The following is a 19,843-nucleotide window of genomic DNA, read 5'->3' as shown; positions in this document are numbered from 1 at the left end:
TCTTGGGTGCAGTTTTGCGTAAAATTATTCACAGTTTTTAACAAATTAAATATGTTTTCGCTCCTCGTGATCTATTTTCCCCTTGGCTGCCCTAGTTCGGGAATTCGTGTTCGGACTCGTCCTCCTGCCCAATGTTCGATCTCCGACTCAGACCCCACGAATTCGCCGAATTCCGAATCTCGACTTGACTTCGCCCATGCTTACTACATATGTACTGACTGAAGTCGTTGTCTTTAGGCCATTCCCGAAGGGGGGATAATTAACATGTTCCTACAAAGAGTCTACAGTCTACAGGTTCTTATGCACAGTAGAATTGTAAATGGGCTGATTTATCAATGTCATGCTCATACTCTGCCGGAACAACATTAGGGGAACTGCTGCTTTTTCTTTGCTCATCCTTACTATCGTCATTTGTCCTCTACTTTTTTTGTGTTTGTCACTCTCGTATGAGCTGCTATTTCCGGGTTGCCTTGATACTTGATAGTCGAAGCAGACTCTGTGCTGTTGAGGTTAGGCTAGGGAGGCGAGCAGAGTAAGCCTGATACAGTGTATTATTTCCCCATTTGGACTTATCAGTTCACATCCACCCCTTGGCGCTCATATGAGCTTATGCAGTTGCGAGCGCCGTAAAACAACCTTACTATAAAAAATATAAAAAATGCCAGTGATTGGTCATCAAAGTTGACCACTCTATCTTTGCTCGAACCAACCCAGGGGTCGCGTCAGTTCAATGTTTTGATAATGAGTAATGAGCCTTAACATAGATAATTGAAAATAATATATATTCTTCCATTGGTGCGTCGGCTAAGATCCCACATTTTCCTTGCTCCCGAGCACCAGGATCTTAGGCGGAGACTAATACATGTACCGTGCCCCTACTAGATCTATAGTGCTGTCAAAAATTCGTGACATATATCTCCCCAACCATCGAACATAAACTCTCCAGCTTTTGCACAATGACTTGAATCAATTTGTCAAAATTATAAAATAGATCAATATTTCCGTAAACACTTGTTAGCTCTAGATCTAGATCTATATGTTCTGGAGAATTTCTTTAATAAAAATAATATATATGTACTACATGTAATTTAAAAAAAAATCCCATAGTGTTTAGTAAATCCAAAGAGTCTACATAACGTTATTTACTATCTTTGTAAATCTATGGAAAAAAATTACAGCTGGGACAGTATCGCTTTTACTTTTAAAAGCAAGCCCGTCATTTTTTTTTCAAATCGCGATGTTATGCAATTTGGACGTATTATAATTATTTTGAGAATCTCTAGTGAAAAAAAAATGTGTTCACTATAAACTATAAAATAACGTATTCTTGTAACAAGTTTTGCCATTAAAAAGTGCCACTGGTGAGGTATGACGTAGGCCATTTGCATACAAAAAATTAAATTATAATGTGTGTGAGACACTGGAAGTTTGGAAGTGCTGTGAACAATTTCAATTATCCGCGTGACGGAGATTTATAGTATTTTATGAAGAAAAGTTTTTAAAAGCTAGCCTTGTAGTGGAAAAAAATATGACACAGTGAGTTAAGACAAACTTTATACAAACCGCTAGGCAAATTTTGAGTGGTATATTGATTCAATGGTTTAAAAGATATTTGATGATAAGTTGCGCGGCGAATCTTTAACCGCGCTACCAGAAGTAGGGCTCATGTTAAGAACGAAAAAATGTGGGAATGCTGAGGAAAGATGCAAATTTCTGACTGTGTATTTATTGGATCTTTCTAAATCTAACCCAAGAGGCCCTTGGGCCTAGTGTTGAGACAACAATTATGATTATGACACAGAAAAGTTTAAAATATTATTATCATTGGGCTATATGTCATCTATTGAAAAAGTTTTTAAAAACTGTAGAAACCTGTGTAATATCAATATCATATCAGATCGTAGACTTGTAAAAAAAAAAAAGAAAACGTTGATTTCAAGCAAAGATCTTATGTAATTGATGTACATATTATACAATGTACGTGTAGGCCAAATAATTTATCTCTCTGGGCCTAATCAAAGATTATAACTATGTAATTAAATATCGCGGTGCAAAAAAAAAATCGATATTGGCAAAGTAATCGGATATGTGCATGGACCGATATCCCGTAGAAACGATAGCAAACACTCATTCCGTGCGTTCCTGCTTTGATGAAAATGGCAGCCTCCTGCCTAGCTGTAGCAGTAAACAAACCCCATATCTCAATGACACCATCGCAGTTATTGTTTATCATTGTTCTGCTAGTTGGCACCACGAATTTGTCAACAGCCTCAAGTCCTTTGAAGCACTTTTCTACTAAAACACCCTACGCATGGATAACTTCTTCAAAAACCACAGAACTTGTCGACGACGAAATGTATCATTTGACTGATGTTGAAGGGCTGAGTTGTTCGGCTGTTCATGCAAATGCAGTTATTCGCCATGGGTCTAGATTTCCAGGCTTGGATGATGTGCTTGAAATTTCAAACGTACACGAAAAGCTTGTGGTTGCTATGGAGCCAGATGTTAATCCGGAGTTATATAACTGGGTTAACAATTTTCCCAGCAACAACAACAAGGCTCTGTCAAGTCTCGGGGAGGAAGAGCAGGAAGCTTTGGGGAGTCGGTTGGCCAAAAAACTCCATACTCTATTCTCTGATGAAGATTTTTCGAATTTCAAATTCATGGTGTCAAGTGCTGAACGTACGAAACAAAGTGCCAGTGCATTTTTTGAGGGATTGTCCACTGTTGTCCAAGGAGAAGAAGATGATGCTGATGATTTTGATGTGGAAGTTAATGATGAATTACTAAGGTTCTTTGACTTGTGTAAAAAATATGTTTATTCTGTTGGAAATAATAAAACGGCAATGAAGGAGTATACTACATTTATGAACAGCCATCAGGTTGTTAAAATAAAGGACAAAATGTCTGAAAAGCTGGGAATAAGCAAAGATATTTTGACAACAGGTAGCCCTTGATTTTGATCTGTTTAGCCTTATAATTTTATCATTGATATTTGTTAACTTTTCTACTACTGTATTTTATCTGCAGCCTTGATGGATTATACAGCAGCCACCTCTATTCTCACCCGGAGTGAGAATAGTGCAGGCGAGTCTTGTGGCTATTCTCACCCGGTGCGCGTTCACCAAATTTTGCGTTCACCCTAAACCACAGAATTCTACACTGTGATAACAGAAAAATTGTAGAATTCTGTGCCGTGAACAAACGTTCCATTACAATTGTAGCCTACTAAAAGCGTACAATTTTGTCTGTAGACAGTAGAGAGAGAGAGAGAAAGAGAGAGAGGAGTAGCGCGAGAATTTCCGGGCAAAACAAAATGGCGACCCGCGTAATTCGGCTCGATTCGAAAAGTTAAATAGCCGTAGCATCTTTGTAGACAACCAAATTAATTTACTTTTGTGTTTTAACATCATTTTTTAACTTTGTTTTGGTCAATTTGATCGTCCACACCGATAGACAGTATTCAGAAAGAGACGGAGAGAGAGAAAGAGAAGAGGGGAGGAGTTGATCTTGCGAGAACTTCCGGGCGGGTGAGAATAGCCACTTTCTTATACAGCAGTGAAAGAGTAGACTGCATTAAATTTTGTGGGTGGTTGGCGGGTGCTCTGGTGTGGTTTGCTTCTTCTTTTGGGCTATGAAACACTTATTCCTATTATCATCCTTACCGCCCCTTCTTTTTTTTTTTTATAGTTGTTACTCTCTTAGACCTCTAATCTTCTGGCACTCATATGACCTTTTATCAGTTCCGAGCGCCGTAAAACTTCTACAAAAACTTAACTAAGACTGCATTTTTTAACTGGCCTTCAAGTCATTATTATATGAAAAGCTGTCAAAGGGAAATTTTGAAGTACATACGAAGTGGCTCTATGTGTATTATATGGCCCTCCCGTATGCGTAGAATTGAGTCATTCAGGCTATGTGTACGGCCCTCCCCATCACATATAATAATAATAAGCTAGGCTTTTTAGGCGGCACATGAACTATCAAACCGGACACTTCAAGTGGACAAACTTTGGAAGCGCGCAGGCCCTATATTTATATACATATATATATATACAGTGGAACTTGGATTCAACGAGGTCGCCGGGCCTGACCTAAAACTTCGTTGAACCCGAGTGTTTGTTATAGCAAACATGAGGTTTTGTTGATTATTACAGGCACTAAGCACATAACGTTTTAAAGAGAAGTAACAAGTAGTGCCTGAAATGCCTGCATATTATGAGCTGTGTAAAAAAATGCCAATTCGTTCAAATGCAGGCCTGTGTCATCTCGATTGTTTGCCAAAAAGTTGTGTTGCTGTGTAGAACCTAGCACACGGCAACTTTTGATTCCAAAGATCAACGCTCAATTCATTACGTAGATCTACGTCAATACTAGCTTATATAATAATGATCAGTTTCTGAGTGACAAAAAAGACTGTGTGACGTGTTTGTATCTTCGACGTTCAACGCCCGGACCGCTGGTGCCCCCCCCTCCCCGACATAGTCACACGTGTGCTGGCCGCCGATCCGACCCCGACACTCGCCAGAGTATACACGTGCGTGTGCCAACAACGCATGTGATGGTATGAATATGAAAAAAGGCAGCTGATTGGTCGCATTCAATCGGCTAAGTGAACAATAGTTCACGATGCAGGTGCAATGGATGGTTTTTGGGAATAGATAAAGTTCGTTCTGGGAGAAAAATAAGCGAAGCCACGTCTGTGGGGGCTGTACCTCTTGAAGCGACCTCGTTGAATCCGAACTTGCTGATTTAAGAGCTTGTTAAATCCAGGTTATTTTTGTTGATTTTAACTGATTCCGTCCATGATTTTTTCAGCCTCTGGACAGATTTATTTTTCCCTGCTCAGTTTTAGACCTGGGGTGCATCTATTGCATTACTATGAAGTTCTAAGTCACTCTAATAGGTATTTGTATACCAAACTGATGGGAATAAATATAAAAATCTGTTTATATCAATAACAATGACCTATAATCTGTTTGTATTACGTTTTCCTTCTGACAAAAACGAATGAGAAAAAAAAATTGCGCAACAGCTCTTCGAAAATTTCGACTTACCGCATTTATTCAGCTCTACAAGTCCTTATAATCCATAGGAATCAACACAACATTGTAGCGATATCACCCTAGCACACATTTATGCAAGAATTTCACAAATTTAGTTGAATATCTTTCTTTGAAGAGCCTTTTTATTGTACCGGGTTCCATGTTGTTTACCCTTAGATCTAGCCTACATCGCAACAACAAAACAACGATTTTTGCAAGAATTTCGCGGAGTTTCGATCGATATTGGCGCTCAGAGATTGAGGTCAGGTTTGTTTACAAGTTCTACTTCCTTTCAACAACTTAAAAAGTAGGAACTATGTTAAAAAGTGCACCTTTGTTTCGGATTTCGTTGAGCCGCTCACAGCGGACGAATGGAGGCAGCGGAAAAACTCAGAGCCGCTGTCAGCGGCCGAATGGACGGAATCAGTTAAAGAAGAAAAAAAACGGGGCATCTATCTCCTCTCGTTGAATCCGAGTTCTCGTTGAATCCGAGTTCTCGTTGAATCCGAGCTCGTTAAATCCGAGTTCCACTGTACATAAAGGGCGTGAGCAGGGCTACCAAAGATTATCTACCCGCATGAATTATCAAACCGGACACTTCAAGTGGACAAACTTTGGAAGCGCGCAGGCCCTATATTTATATATATATAAAGGGCGTGAGCCGAGTTACCAAAGATTATCTAAACGATCTTTGAGGCTATATAAGGCTGACCTACTTCGATCGGGAAGGGCGCAGGCCCTATATAAAGGTATAGATGCTGACCTTTTTCAATGGAAAATTTCAGTATTCCTTTTATATAATTATGGAAAATGACGTAGTAAATTACAGGTCAAAGTTATAAATAGTGACCAATGACTTTGCAAGTGATCTTGACCTCGTAGAGTGTCTCTTAGCTAAAGATCGTACGTAACAAGATAGTTCACTCAGCCAAAAAAGTGTCTGCGGAAGTCCGTGCATTGGTTCAGATGACGCTGCAGTCTTTGATTTGAAGTTCTCTTTCGTTTCTCCAGAAAAAGAAGGAATAGCACAATTTGTTAGTTCCACTTTTATTATTTTTCACACAGCAGTAGGGTAACTCTGATCGCTATATATGTCCGCACTTTTTCAAAGAGGGCGCCACCGAATTTTGAGGACACTTTTTTAATTGGCTCAAATAGAGGAGTGAACTATCTTTTTATAATGTTGTACACGATCTTTGTCTTGGCCAAGATATCGATCGATAAAGTGACGCGGTCCAGCTGAGCGATTATCAAGGCAGTGAGCATACTATACTTAATTAGGCTAGATCTAAATCTGTACTTTAAAGGGTCGTACGTAGGGAGGGCCGTATTCATAGCCGCGAGGCTATGCGTACGGGAGAGCCATTGGCATAGTCACAGCATATGTGTGTATATTAATTACCTTAGGACCAGCAGGAGTAGTATTAAAATGTGTTTTAAAGCTCTAAGAGCCAATTTTCCATCCTATCACATACCTTATTGTCTCTTAACCATCCACCAATAAGTCTGGGTCATCTAGTGCCAACCTGTTCTCATCATAAGAGACACATCTTTGGAAATATGGCGAACAGAAAATAAAAATCCCTGGCCCATAGATATCTATGAAATGCATTGCGTAATGAGCTAAGACTAAGATCTTCATCAGCTACAATCAATTTTTGGAAACCTTCAAAAGAAACCTCAAAGTTCTCATATATTATCTTTTTCAGAAGTATTGCTTTCCTGTCATTGTAAACTGAAGTGATCGATGTTCTTTAGAGCCCGTTAATTTTGATGTACAGTCAAGTACAGATAACTGGAATGGAAAACTCAAAATCAGGGATACCTTCTCATACAATTTGCCATTCTCTGACTGAATATAGTGGTGCTGACAAAATAAGTTCTTTTTAGCAATCCACCAGTAGAGATGTTGGCAGAAAATCGACACGTCAGATAAAAGCTTTTCATCTGGTGCCATTTTCTTTAAAATTAATTTGTCTTTTATTATCATTTCATACTAAGTTGTTAAAACCCAACCTTTGAATTTGACGATATATGTCCATAGGGTAAAAATCTGAGAAGTAACTCATTTTGTCAGCATGCTGTATATCATGTACTTATGTGTACAGCAATGTTTACAATGTGGAAGTGTCTATAATAATATGGCACATCTTTGCCTCGTTTTACCTGTTTGACATACAGACAAGACTGTTTTTGGACTCTTCAGCCTCAAAAACAAGGTTACAGCAGGTCAGGTAAACCTTAAGATAAATGGAACTGACATCAAACATGAGGACTATCCAAAGTACCTTGGTGTACAACTGGACCGAAAGCTGTCTCTCAAAGAGCACTTAGGGGAGCTGACCAAGAAAGCCACCTCCAGACTAAGCCTTCTGAAACACCTTTCATCACTCAACTGGGGAGCTGACAAAGCAACCCTCCGACAACTTTATACATAGGGTATGTCAGATCTGTGATTGACTTCTCCCTACCACTACAATCCATAGCCAGCCAAAGCTCTTTGGCACAGCTTGACAGAGTACAGAACCAAGCACTCAGATTTGTTTCTGGTGCGATGAAGACCATGCGTACTAGCGCATGGGAAATCCACCCCTACATTGAACCACTGGACCTCAGAAGAAAGAGTGCTACACTCAAAAAATACAAAAGATTTGTGCAACTAGAAGACATGAACGAAAACAGAAAAATGGCAGATGAGTGGGAACCAAGAACACGCCTCCAGAAGACTTTTTCATGCGAGAAGCAACAAAACTACTTGAGGAGATTGACCCACCCGAGAACAGAGAACCAATCACCAACATCAGCAGCGAACTCCTTATTGGCAGTCACCAGAAATGACAATAAGGACGAGACTTCTAGACCCTTCTTGTGACAAGGCCACACCAGAAGAAATCCTCAGAACTGGTGCCCTGGAGACAGTGGACTCATATGCTGAAACCCCAATTCATGCATACACAGATGGGCCAGCAACAAACGCTACACGGAATGCTGGATACGGATCCATCATCAAATATTGAAACAACCTTGGAGAGAAGAAGCAGACCCAACTATTTGGTCCATGTGGAACGTACAGCTCCAACTATGACGCGGAGAGAGTTGCCATAGTAAAGACCCTGGAGCAGATCACTCAAGACTTTTTTTGAAGGCGCAGTAACACCAGGGGATGTTGTTGTCTTCTCTGACTCAATTTCAGTACTCCAAGCCGTCGAGGGAGGAGGAGACTACAGAGGTGACGGGAACATTCTCAGCCTTGTAAAACAGATGGGCACTACCTATGGCGTCCTGGTCACACTGCAGTGGGTGCCTGGTCATTCTTGAGTCTCAGGGAATGAGACTGCAGACCAGCTATCAAAGACTGGAGCAAGCCTGCCCCAGACAGACACAGCCGCCTATTTACTGACCTGCAGAGAGATCATCCAAGCCAAAAGCAGAGACGAGTGGCTAAACAGATGGGCCAACGCAGAAACAGGAAGATCTCTCTTCGGGTACATGGACAAACCCAACCCCAAAGACCCATCAAATCTCTTATGTAGAGCTGATCAGACTTTGATCTTCAGAGCGCGCACAGGACATTTACACACCAACAAACACATAAACAGAATTAACCCCATGTGGGAACCCAATTGCAGACTCACTGTGACTACCCCGAGGAGACCTTTGAACATCTCCTTCACTCCCCAAACCTGGCAGTTCTTAGACGCATGCTCCTTCACACACACCTACAGACTTACAAAGCCTGCTCTACTCTGGCGTTGACCAGATGACAAGGACATGTGGGAGGCATTGCGCTGCCAAGAGCGAAATGCTCACAGCTAAAGGATTTGAAAACAACAACAACCTGTTTGACATTATAAATGTTCTACCAACTACTTTTCCCTTTGAATTGAACTTTCCCGTGAGTAAGAACAGTGTAATCGTGACTAATTACAAAAGAGATTACGGCATTGAGTACTGGTAGCTTCAATGCTCCTTTCAAAATGGTAACGTTATTTTAGAGGTGGGACCTTAGATTAAGTATCCATGGCCAATAGGATGGAGCCACTGGGATGCAAGGCATTGAACTTTGACACCCTATAAAAGCTAAGTTCAGCAATGCCCCTTTGAAGTTCTCCATTGAGTCCTTCACCTTGCACTTCATGTTGTGGAGCTGTGTTAGATGCAAAAAGATTTATATATATATGGCATTTTTAGAGTTCTGTCTTTACTTCAGGCTCTAAACTCTATTGTTTTTCTCCACAGCAAATGTTCGACTAATCTATTTGATTTGTGGATATGAGACTGCATCATTTAAGTCCTCCCCATGGTGCTCTTTACTGGATGAAGAGGATATGGTGATCTTGGAATATCTGGGAGACCTCAAAGTAAGTTTTTCTGTTCTTTCTTTCATTTTTTTGGGGTTTGATTTAACTTTACTTTTAGATTTTCATGTAATTTACAGTTGAAAGTAGTTAGCTCTTTCATTATAGTACAAAAATAATTTTAGTTATAAATTTCCTTTTCAGGAAAGATGGTTGGCCCTATATATGATAAATTTTCTCTGAAAATGCTTCTCTGCTGTACAAGTTTATACTAGGTAGGACTGGCTACTGTCATTTTTAAGTTTGACCAGGATGGACTTTATAATGAGTGTATTTACTTTACTTGTATGATGTGGTTACTTTTTTCAGCATTACTACAAAAATGGTTATGGCCATGACATTACTTGGCAGCAGAGCTGCCCTTTGCTGAACGAAATGTTCTACGTCATGGATGAAACTATTGTTGAGATTGAGACTACAGAAGATGATGAAGAAATGGATGGGTAAGTTGCAGAAAAGTATGCTGGTTTTGTTTCATTAAGAAATGAGTAGCTATGAGGTATAAATCTTTGTTGTATATAATATAATTAAAAGGGTGTTTTGAGGAGTAGAAATTTTTGCTCTGGAGTAGAATTCTGCTTCTCTTTTGGTCCAAGATTTAACACTGGGATTCTGTTCTGTAATAATGTAAAGGTGCTGTGATGTCATGATATTTAGATATACATTTTTTAAAGGATGTGCATGCCCTCTGGGATACCGTTTGTCTTGATTGATCATAGAGGTATAAAGCTGCGACACATAGAGTTTGTAAAGTAGAGGCACTTTGCAAAGCAAGAAAATCAAGACTGTCAAATCCTGGCATTGACATTGGCCTTAGAGACCGCAAGTGCTCTGTTTGTGAAAAAAAATTTTCCAAGAGAATATGATGTTTAACATTTTGCCGCCTCATCTCGCCGATTGGCGTTTCTTTGGATTTTCCCCAAAATATGATGGCAAAGTGTTTAAGGTCATAAAGGAAGCCATAAGAAGGTTTAACCAACTAACCATAATATGTTTAGACAGATAAGCACATCATTTATTTTGATAGTTTTTCATCTAATGAATGAACTCCCGATAAAAGAGACCTGTTTTCGGTAATTACCGGAAAGTAATTTGATGTCGAAGTAGTCGTAAAGGAATGTGCCTGAGCCGCTGCGAGCAGCTCACCGGCACAGTGGTTCTCACCGCGAGCCGCTGGGTGTGGATTGCCGGAGATAAAGAATAGGAACGGGAAAGGACCTGACAAAGTTCATTTCTGTTCTGGCCCATCATTTAGAGGTCAGAATAGCATACAGTCCGGCACGGATAACTCAAACATGCTGGGGATTCACAAATGTGTTTGACACATCCATAAAATTCGGGTGAACAGATCAAACGAAACATTCAAGATATTAAAGAAAATCAAGGGAAACAACTGTGGTGGAAATAAATCAATGAAACAGATTTTCTGTAGCAGATATGCTGCACACAGCTTTTTGGGTGATTTCTTTTTATCTCTTTAGAACCCGTCCAACCACCCTGTATTGCATGCAAAGTCAAGGCCAAGTTAATTTGAGATTTTGTCAGCTTTTATCGTCAGAACAGGACTTGTGGGCGCATGTTACCTGATACTCTCGATGATGATGGGTGTGTTGTTTTCCATAGTGTGGGCAGGGAGATTTGAATTCAAGATAACTGTGAGGAAAAACTTGATCAGGGTTTTTGAGATGAGCTGTTCTACAAATCCATTTTGTGTGTTTGAGAAAACAGTGTGTGCGCCTAGAGAAAGGTACCAAAAGTCGCCCCAGACCGTTTCGAGGGACAGGCTGATAATGACAAAAATCACTTTTTTGACCAAAATGTGTTTCCATAAAAAAAAATGACAGATCCACCATTTTTTTACGAATATGTGCTCAAAGGTTTTATTTTGTTGTTTTGACTTTTGAATATTTTATTTTGAATTATTTTGAGGGTAGGGTATAATAAAAACAAATAATGAAAACTGCTTTTAACTCATTCGCTACGTATTATTTTCGGCTTGTCGACAAATTTTTTCGGGAGGGCGAAATGAGATGGTGACTAGTGCGCAGTTCACAGGTCTTTGGGGTCACAAATTCAAATAAAGATCAACATACTGTCCTCAGAGAAAGTTGCATTTGAAAATAGCAAAAGTTGCAAAAAGTTGCAAGAAAAGTTAGAAAAAGTTTCAAGAAAAGTTGCAAGACGTGTATAGAAAACAATGCCACGGAACTATTGGAATACATTGTTGCTATGCTCATTGCAATCAAAATTAACCAATATAAGTTTTGTTAGGTTAAAATCAGAAGTTAAATGTGAATGTCTACCCCCCCCAAAAAAAAAAAAAAAAAAAACTGCATGGAGGTTGCATGGTGTACAAAAACAGTTTGTCCTCTGACACATGCGTTAGGTCCTGACGTTGGGCAAGTGTGACCAGTGTGTTTTTGGGGCTGTTCAAATATAATTTTACACTTTGTTTGGGACTTTTTGCCCCCCCTCCCTTCCTAACACTTTTTTTTACACTAAAGATTCCAGCCCCTACCCCCCCCCCCCCCCCCCCCCCCCCACCTTTTTTTTTCCAGGCGTAAGATGATATTATTTGTGTGGCATCGTTGTGAAATCAGGCGCTTGTCAACATAATGAAATCCGAGAAATCGGCATTTTTTAGCCAGTTTGGAATTTGTTTTTGAATTTTTGTTTTTTTGGATTAACACCTGGCCCGTACATTCAAAAACACTTTTACGTGTGAATTTTAAAAAAAGCGTTTACACATATTAAAGGGACAAAAAAATGTAAATTTGCAGTTTCCAAGGAGTCTAAAGCTATGGAAGTCACCAAACTTTGGCTGCCATTTTCTCGCTAATTTTACTTCTGAAACCAGGCAACCCCACTTTCTTCAATCGCAAATATCTCGACTTCTGTTCAAGATAAATGGACATTCCTTGTTATTGAAAGAAAGGCAAATGAACAACCTTTAATATAACACCAATAACTCCTTATGCCCAAAAATTGACGAGCGCCTGATTCCACGGTGCCGAGACACATCTGAACGTCCCCTTTAAGGGTTTTCTGGATGAATCGTTCCATGTCTAGATATAGCCTCCTGCCTAAGATTTAAAATCTTTCACAAATTTTTATACTAGATCTAGATCTAGAATCTTATATCTACCTGGTGCTACGGAACCAAGCAAGCTAAAAATCAGACGACCGTGTTTACCGGTACGATTAATTTACTCTAGATCTAGATCTAGCTAGATTAGAAGATGATTCAGTCCAAACAAGACTATTGGGTCGGTTTGCTCGCCAGATTGATGGTGCAAAGCAGTTATCGTGGCACGAGTCGATCGCGCCCGACTCGTTGTTTCAAAACAAACATGATGTTTTCAGGCGACGTGTCGGGGGATCATCCCGACCCGACCTAACCCGGCCCGGGGCACTGGTCAGCGGCGAGCACCCGTCCGTAGTGCGAAAGAGCAAATTGTCCCCATTGGCGTCGTTATTTTTAGTTGTGGAAGAAAATTTTGGTGATTTTAATGAAATTTTATTATTATTTTCTCTAATTTTTTTCGGAAAATTGGCTAATATTCGCGATTTCATGAAAATGGTAAAAGTTACGCAAAAGTTGCGCGTGCAACTTGCGGGTTGTGGGCACGAATTTCTCTGAGGACAGTATTATGCACGAAAATTTTCAGTATGGTTTGTAGAATACACCTGTAAAGTTTATTTATGTATTTTTCAACTTTGGTTCCTGTAAGAGGCGATTATTCAACACAATTTTGCTTGGATGCGGATAAAATTTTAAAATATAAAAGTAATAGTCTTTGGTGAAACTCAAAAAACATGTTTGCACCTAGTCAAATGATACATCAAAATAATCATAAATGAATATAGAACAAGAAAATATTCTAACATTTGCAAATATTTATGTACATTCCATAAAGTTTGTATATTTGGATCATAACATCCGATATTGAAAATTAAATTTTTTAAAAAATAATCTTGAAAAAAGGACAAGATGCATTCACAAACGGAAAAAAAGCACTCATATCTTATATGAAATTATTCAGAATTGCATTTGGAATAAACTTATACATGTCTTGAGAGGTACTTTTGTGTAATTTCACCAAAAAGTAGTGATTTCGAGGAGAAAAAAATATTTTGACAATTTAGATCTTGACCTAGATTTAGCACTGAAAAATATTGATTTCTCAATAACAGATCACTTTAAATTTGAGTCCAATAATATTAATATTCTAAATAAGAGTTTTATATTTCTTTAGTCAGCAAAATAATTATACATTTTGTTGTATAAAAGTACTAAGACTGGTGTCTGGGCTATAATTTTGGGCATTGCAATAAAACAAAGTTGCATAAACTTCGAAATCGTAATTAAAAACGGAATCTAAATTTCTGATTTTGGAAACACTTGACCGGGAAGTCAATGTTATATTATAACCTTTATTTTAACATGGATATGTGGATTGGAATAAAATCAAAGCTAGAATTATAAGTCGGTTCTCGAGCCGTCAAGGGCGGCTTGGCGTGCGGTAGACACTTTCACCGTGCCGCTTCCCACGGCTCGGCGTAGCGAATGAGTTAATAGGTGTGAAAAATCTATTCTTGAAGCATGTTTTCTCTTCCCTGCTATGTTTTACCATTGAAATTACAGTCATGATATTGATACCAACTGACTGCCAAATTGGAAATGAATTTTCCAAGAATAAATATACATGTTAAAAATAAAATAAATAAAAAGTTTGTATGTGTTCTCACGTTTGTTAAACTTAAAAGCTCATTTTTTCAAAGTTATATTTTTATACCCTACCTCGCAAAATGTGCAGTATCTCAAAAACTACAAGACCTATCTAGAAAATTTAAAGACCTTTATGTTCAGCATTGAATTTTCTATAAGGTACAACTCTTAACTCAAAATGGTCAAAATCCGACTTTTGATACCTTTTTTTTAGGCACACACACATATAGTGGTTCAGTCGGGAAATGGCATATTGTGACAGCTATCCATGGTTTCAGATTTGCGAGTTCGTGTTATCTGTGCCCAACTGTTGTATGTGTGTTCAAGTTGATTATTTTAAATAATACATTTATTGCATTGTTGTCCTGCTCTTTTACTTCCTGTTTGTGCAGTTTTGAGGATCCCACATATGGGTCTCACTTGTCTCCTACTCACTTCTTTTTCGTCTCCGTTGATGCTATTAAAAAATTTTGTCTTGTTATTTTTTCAGCTTCATAGTGGGGCACTTTGCTTTTGGTCATGCTGAAACTGTGGGCCCTTTGCTCTCAGCTCTTGGTCTTTTCAACGATTCTGAGCCTCTACTCGCAGGAAATTTTGAGCAGCAGGAGAAGAGACTTTTTCGTACTAGTGAGATTTTGCCTTTCTCTTCAAATGTTCTCTTTGTGCTTTATGAATGTGTTCCCGAAGAGTTTGGGGAGGATGAAGAAATTGATGAGGCAGATTATTACTTGAGACTGTTTGTGAATGAAGTACCTGTGAAGATACCAGGATGTGAAGAACTGTCATGTCCTTATAAAACTGTCAGGGGCCTGTACCATTCTTTTGTGGAAGAATGTGACTTTAAGAAGATCTGTAACAGCTCCCATCCTAAAGATGAATTGTGATGGAGGTCAAGACTGTCTAATGGTAAAATTTTTAAAGGATTTTTCTTCCTTGAATTGTTCGCTGTTGTCTTTTTACAGAGTTCAGGTTAGACATTTATTGTTTTCACTTCATTTAAACGAAAAATATATGCGAGGCATTGTGGTGAAATCAGACACTCGTGAAATGAATGAAATCAAAGAAACGGGCATTTTTCTGCATGCACGGTAATTTTTATCGAATTTTCATTTTTTGGTTCAACACTTTTTATGTCTTTGTAAAATCAAATTACTGTGTGGATTTTACTGAAAAACTTTGATTAAAGGCTTAAAAAATGTAAAGTTACAGTTTCCAGGAACTCTCAAGCTTTGGAAGTGAAAGTCACCAAACTTGGGTGGCCATTTTCTCACTTATTTTAGCTCTGAAATCAGACGACCCCCACCTCATTCAATCATTAATATCTTTACTTCTATTCAAGATAGATGGGTATTTTTAAAATCAAAAGCAAGACAAATGTACAAGCTTTTAGAAAGAAACCAATAACTCCATATGCCCAAAAGTTGACGAGCGCCTGAATCCACCGCATCATCACACATTTGGTAAACATAATCATAATTGTCATTCATGTCAATAGAGGCAATCTTTGTGATTTTGTTTTATTATGGTTTCCCAACAACTTTAGCTATATGAAAATTCCATCCAGAATGTCTTAATGCTTTGATATATATATAGGCATGTTTGCATTCACCAGCATTTATTGCTTGTCTCAGTCCAGTTTATTTCTTCTTTGAATACCAAGAAGAGACACTCTGAAGGCCAGCTATCACTCAAGTCATCAAAACACAACTGGGTTTGTTGTTTTTTTAATTGAAATTATTCTGATAAAGAATGGACAAGCTTTACAGATCATGGGCCACCACTTTTACTGAGCCAAAAGCAGCAAAAGGCAGCACCTTTTAAATCTGGACTTAATGCGCCAGAGAGCCTAACTTTTCTTTTATTAACAAAATGCAAAATTCTGCATTGCTACTATCAAATGATTAACTAAAGGACACTTTGACCTAAATTTTTGACAAAGTTTTGTAGACTTTGTCTAAGCTCCAGTATACTGACAAATATTGTCAATTTTTCAAACTTTTGTGTGGCATCTTGGTGAAACTAGGTGCTCATTAAGGTGGTATTGAAAGCAAAGAAACTGACGTTTATTCGTCCATTGGGCAATTTTTATCGAAATTTTGGGGGGCATATTTCATTATATGGCACGTGTTCACAATATGCGTGTTAGACTGTATTTGTTTGTTGTAAGTCAGTGGGGTTTTTTCTTCTTCATGCTGATTTAAAAGATTTTATAAACCTGATAAAAAATAAGTGTATTTTTAGAATACACCCTACAATATTCAAACATTGAAAAATAGAAAAGTTCTAGCGTGTTTAGCAAAAATGTTTAACATAGAGGAAAATATTCTTTAAAATTGCAAACCACCTTATTAACTATTTCCCTGTGAACAGGTATTCTCATTTCAACATGACCTATTTCTAGATTGTCAGTGTGTGCATAAGGTCATATGAGGGCGCGGGACTCATTAAACTTTTTCAGTTGGTAGGAAATTTTGAATTTTGCCAGAGTGGCGGCCGAAACCTACTCTTATCGATTTTAGACCACCAAAGGATCTGTAACGTGCGCCACTTGCACATGGGCTCTCCGAGATTTTTCGCCCTTGTCCGAGAAGGCTAGGTGTAGACCTTTCCTACCAGAAGATCAGGGGTGTGGCTTAAAGATAGCAGTAAGGAGCCAAGGAGTAGCAGTAGAAAGGCTGCAGAAAGAGTCAGGAGCACAGCGGAGGGGGCAAAGGAGGTGAGGGGGTGGGGACAGAAAGGGGAGACGAAAGCAGACGACAGAACATTGCTAGAGAGCAGGAAAGGAGGTGAAAGGAGACAATTTTAGAGAAGAAAATTTTTCGGTGGCTACCCGGATTCGAATCCAGGACCTTTGAATGAGAGGCCAACACCTTAACCTCTAGGCCTCGAGAGCTCCCCAGTGTGTGTCTACAAACACTTGAAATGGTAAGTTGGAGGGAAAGAGTTTAAGTCACTATACTTTTATCAGGGGCGGCGGGAAACAGAGGAAGAACTTGATTTTGAATCAGTGTGAGAAAAATGGAAGGTGATGATCCTGATCAGTTCCTGCTGCTACTGTCTTTTTCGCAACCCGGCTTTGCCATAGAACAGTTCCAGTATGTCTTTGTTTTTTAATTTATGATGAATGCTAATGCATGTAAATTGTAAATATATGCAATTTTTCTTTGTTTTTCGTCCATCTGTATTATCAAGGGAGAATTAGATTTGTTTCTATTGCATAATATATGTTCTATGACCTGACCTTTTTGTGGCAATTTCCAAGTTTTTAAAATGAGATTGCAGGGAGAGTGACTTAAAGTAAGTACGACATAGCATTACTACCAGGTGTATCAAGGGAATTATAAATTATGCATTTTCATTTGTGTCCTATGCTCTTCGCCGTAGTATTTGTTGGCCTTCTGAGATTTTGATGTGTTTTGTGTTTCGACTACCATTTGGAAAGATTGCTGAGATAATATATGTTGTATACACATAGTAGTTGGTATAAGTTCACTGTGGGGCCACTTCCTCTTTTGTCAACAATCTGAACAGCATTATGTACTGAACTTGCCCAGACATTATGTAATGAGAGTTTGACCTATGGCTTAATTTTTTTTAAAATTAAATTTTAAAAATGAATTTTTTGTTTTGTTTTGGTGTTGGGGGGACAGGGGGTATAAAAGACCTCATACTGCTCCATTGAATGTTTCTTCCCTTATATAAATAGCTTTGCATTTGGTGTGATTTAGAGTAGAGCTGAGTTTTACTTACATGATACATAAATTTATTACTGCTGAGTTCTGAATGGTAAAGGTGACACAAATCACAATTTTTACCAGCACAACCACATGATTTTCATTTCAGTGATCTTTTAAACAACGAAGTCAGTAGTTGAGCTGGATTACACTTACAAACTAAAATATTAGTAAGTTTCCCCCATTTAAAAGTTTCCTAACGGGTACTCATTAAGGGGGCAGTATCACTGTGTAAAGGGTCACGGTCTGTAAAAATGCTTACAAAAATTTTTAAAAAAAATAGAAACTAGCCATTACCTGTATTACCTGTCCTGGGCAACAGCGTCATTGCATACTGGTAACAAGCCATTTAATCAGTGAAAGTATAACTAAATTCTCTATCCCTGAAATGGGATTTTAATCATGTGTCATATACAATATTTTTCCATGAATGAGAGGTCAAAATTAATTTTAAAATTTTGTTTTTATATGCAGTCGGGCAAGGATAACTCAAAACACATCAGAGACAGACAATTGTGTTTGATACATCCATAATTTATGTCAACCAATATAACGAAATATTAAAGAGAGATCTGTCGCTGAATGGCAAATTGTAAGAGCTATCCATGATTTCTAGTTTTCTGTGTTTGTATTATCTGTGCCTGACTGTATGAAATAAAATCATAAGTCGTGAGTGATTCATAATTTTTCACAATTAAAAAAAGATATTGAATTCACATTAGACATTCATGCATAAAAGAGCAGTATAAAATTGTATAATGAAATTGTACTAAAGTAATTGAGATGTCTTCCATATATATATATATATATATATATATATATATATATATAGTTATCTGAATGACCATTGAAAATGAGCAAAAAAATGTTTTTGTATTTTCAAATTTTAGTGGGAAATAATGTTGTCAATTTTCAAAATATATCAAAACTTTTAGTGCTGTTGAAGCACAATTATGTTGTTAGTGAGCAGACCAAGTTTCATGTAAATTGATTATAGATTTTTAAGTTTGGTGAACACAGTGATTGTACGTACCGTACTGATTTCAAGAGACAATTGTATGTGAATTTTTTTTTAGAAAAATAAAAATTCTCTCTATCTTATATTCTAAAAGTGATTGTTGTTGAAAAAAATAGTTGATAAAAAAAACAACTACAAAAGAGAATTTAAAATTTCAAAAAGTACTATTCACTACAATGACTGCTAAAATAAGTTTTACAACAGCATAAAATTCGTGGTTTCGTACTATTGGCATTTAAAAAAAAAAAAATTTTGATATGATGTCGATGTGTTTGTTTGTCAGGGAGCTGTTCACAGAGGGTCATGCGGCCTCTGTAATAATAAATAGTTTTCTCTGTACATAGAAAAATCAAATTTAAAAAAATCAGGCATGTGTACCTTCCATGAATGAAGTATTGGGGTCAGGGGTAATTTATACATTTTGTGTGCTTTTTGCCACTGGTTTGCAAGGCTTTTATGTGCATTAGACTAGATAGACTATGTATATTTTGTTTGACTTTTCCAACCTTGATTCGTGAATTTCTCTTTTGCAAAAGGGCTTTGATGTTGCAAATCATGAAATGTTTGTGATTGTGCTATTTGGCAGACTTGAAAAAATTCTAAGCAGTATCAATATAAATATGTAAAATAATTTTTCTCACTTAATTTCTTTATAATGTCATTTATTCACTGATGCTGTAAAAATGTATCTTTGGCCCCATACTTCTTATTAAAATATCATTGTCAATGATGTGCTTTGTTTGATTGTAAATGTTTTAACATCTCCATTGACTCAATTTAGAATAATTTAGGAAGCAGACTTCTTCAATCCTGCCTGTGTGAGTGTCAACCTGATGATACATCATCTCCCCATATAAGAAAAGATATCCAATGAAACATTTTGATGCATTCTTCCAGTGTATTAGTATAATACTTTGTTTCAGTGTTCATTAACGCAGAAAATAAAAAAAAGGAGTCTA

General features: G+C 37.8%; 1 protein-coding gene across 1 annotated transcript; it reads left to right on the top strand.

The window, feature by feature from the left end:
- The first annotated feature begins 1,984 nt into the window (after positions 1 to 1,984).
- Positions 1,985 to 15,184, top strand: LOC101846588 (multiple inositol polyphosphate phosphatase 1). The gene is made up of 4 exons (XM_005101269.3): positions 1,985 to 2,946; positions 9,285 to 9,406; positions 9,713 to 9,846; positions 14,623 to 15,184. Exons 1-4 carry the CDS (start codon positions 2,151 to 2,153, stop codon positions 15,014 to 15,016), a joined length of 1,446 nt encoding a protein of 481 aa, XP_005101326.1. The 5' UTR covers positions 1,985 to 2,150; the 3' UTR covers positions 15,017 to 15,184.
- Positions 15,185 to 19,843: the final 4,659 nt, after the last annotated feature.

The sequence above is a fragment of the Aplysia californica genome, unplaced genomic scaffold (genome assembly GCF_000002075.1).
Source record: "Aplysia californica isolate F4 #8 unplaced genomic scaffold, AplCal3.0 scaffold00277, whole genome shotgun sequence".
NCBI lineage: Eukaryota > Metazoa > Mollusca > Gastropoda > Aplysiida > Aplysiidae > Aplysia > Aplysia californica.
The sequence above is the reverse complement of the archived record's forward strand: the minus strand, read 5'-3'. Positions and strand labels throughout refer to the sequence as shown.

Bases quoted from the DNA above. Each gene is read 5' to 3' on its own strand.
- LOC101846588 (XM_005101269.3), top strand. From the start codon at position 2,151: ATGAAAATGGCAGCCTCCTGCCTAGCTGTAGCAGTAAACAAACCCCAT. The intron at 2,947-9,284 runs GTAGCCCTTGAT...TTTTCTCCACAG, and splicing joins CAAAGATATTTTGACAACAG to CAAATGTTCGACTAATCTAT. The intron at 9,407-9,712 runs GTAAGTTTTTCT...TACTTTTTTCAG, and splicing joins AATATCTGGGAGACCTCAAA to CATTACTACAAAAATGGTTA.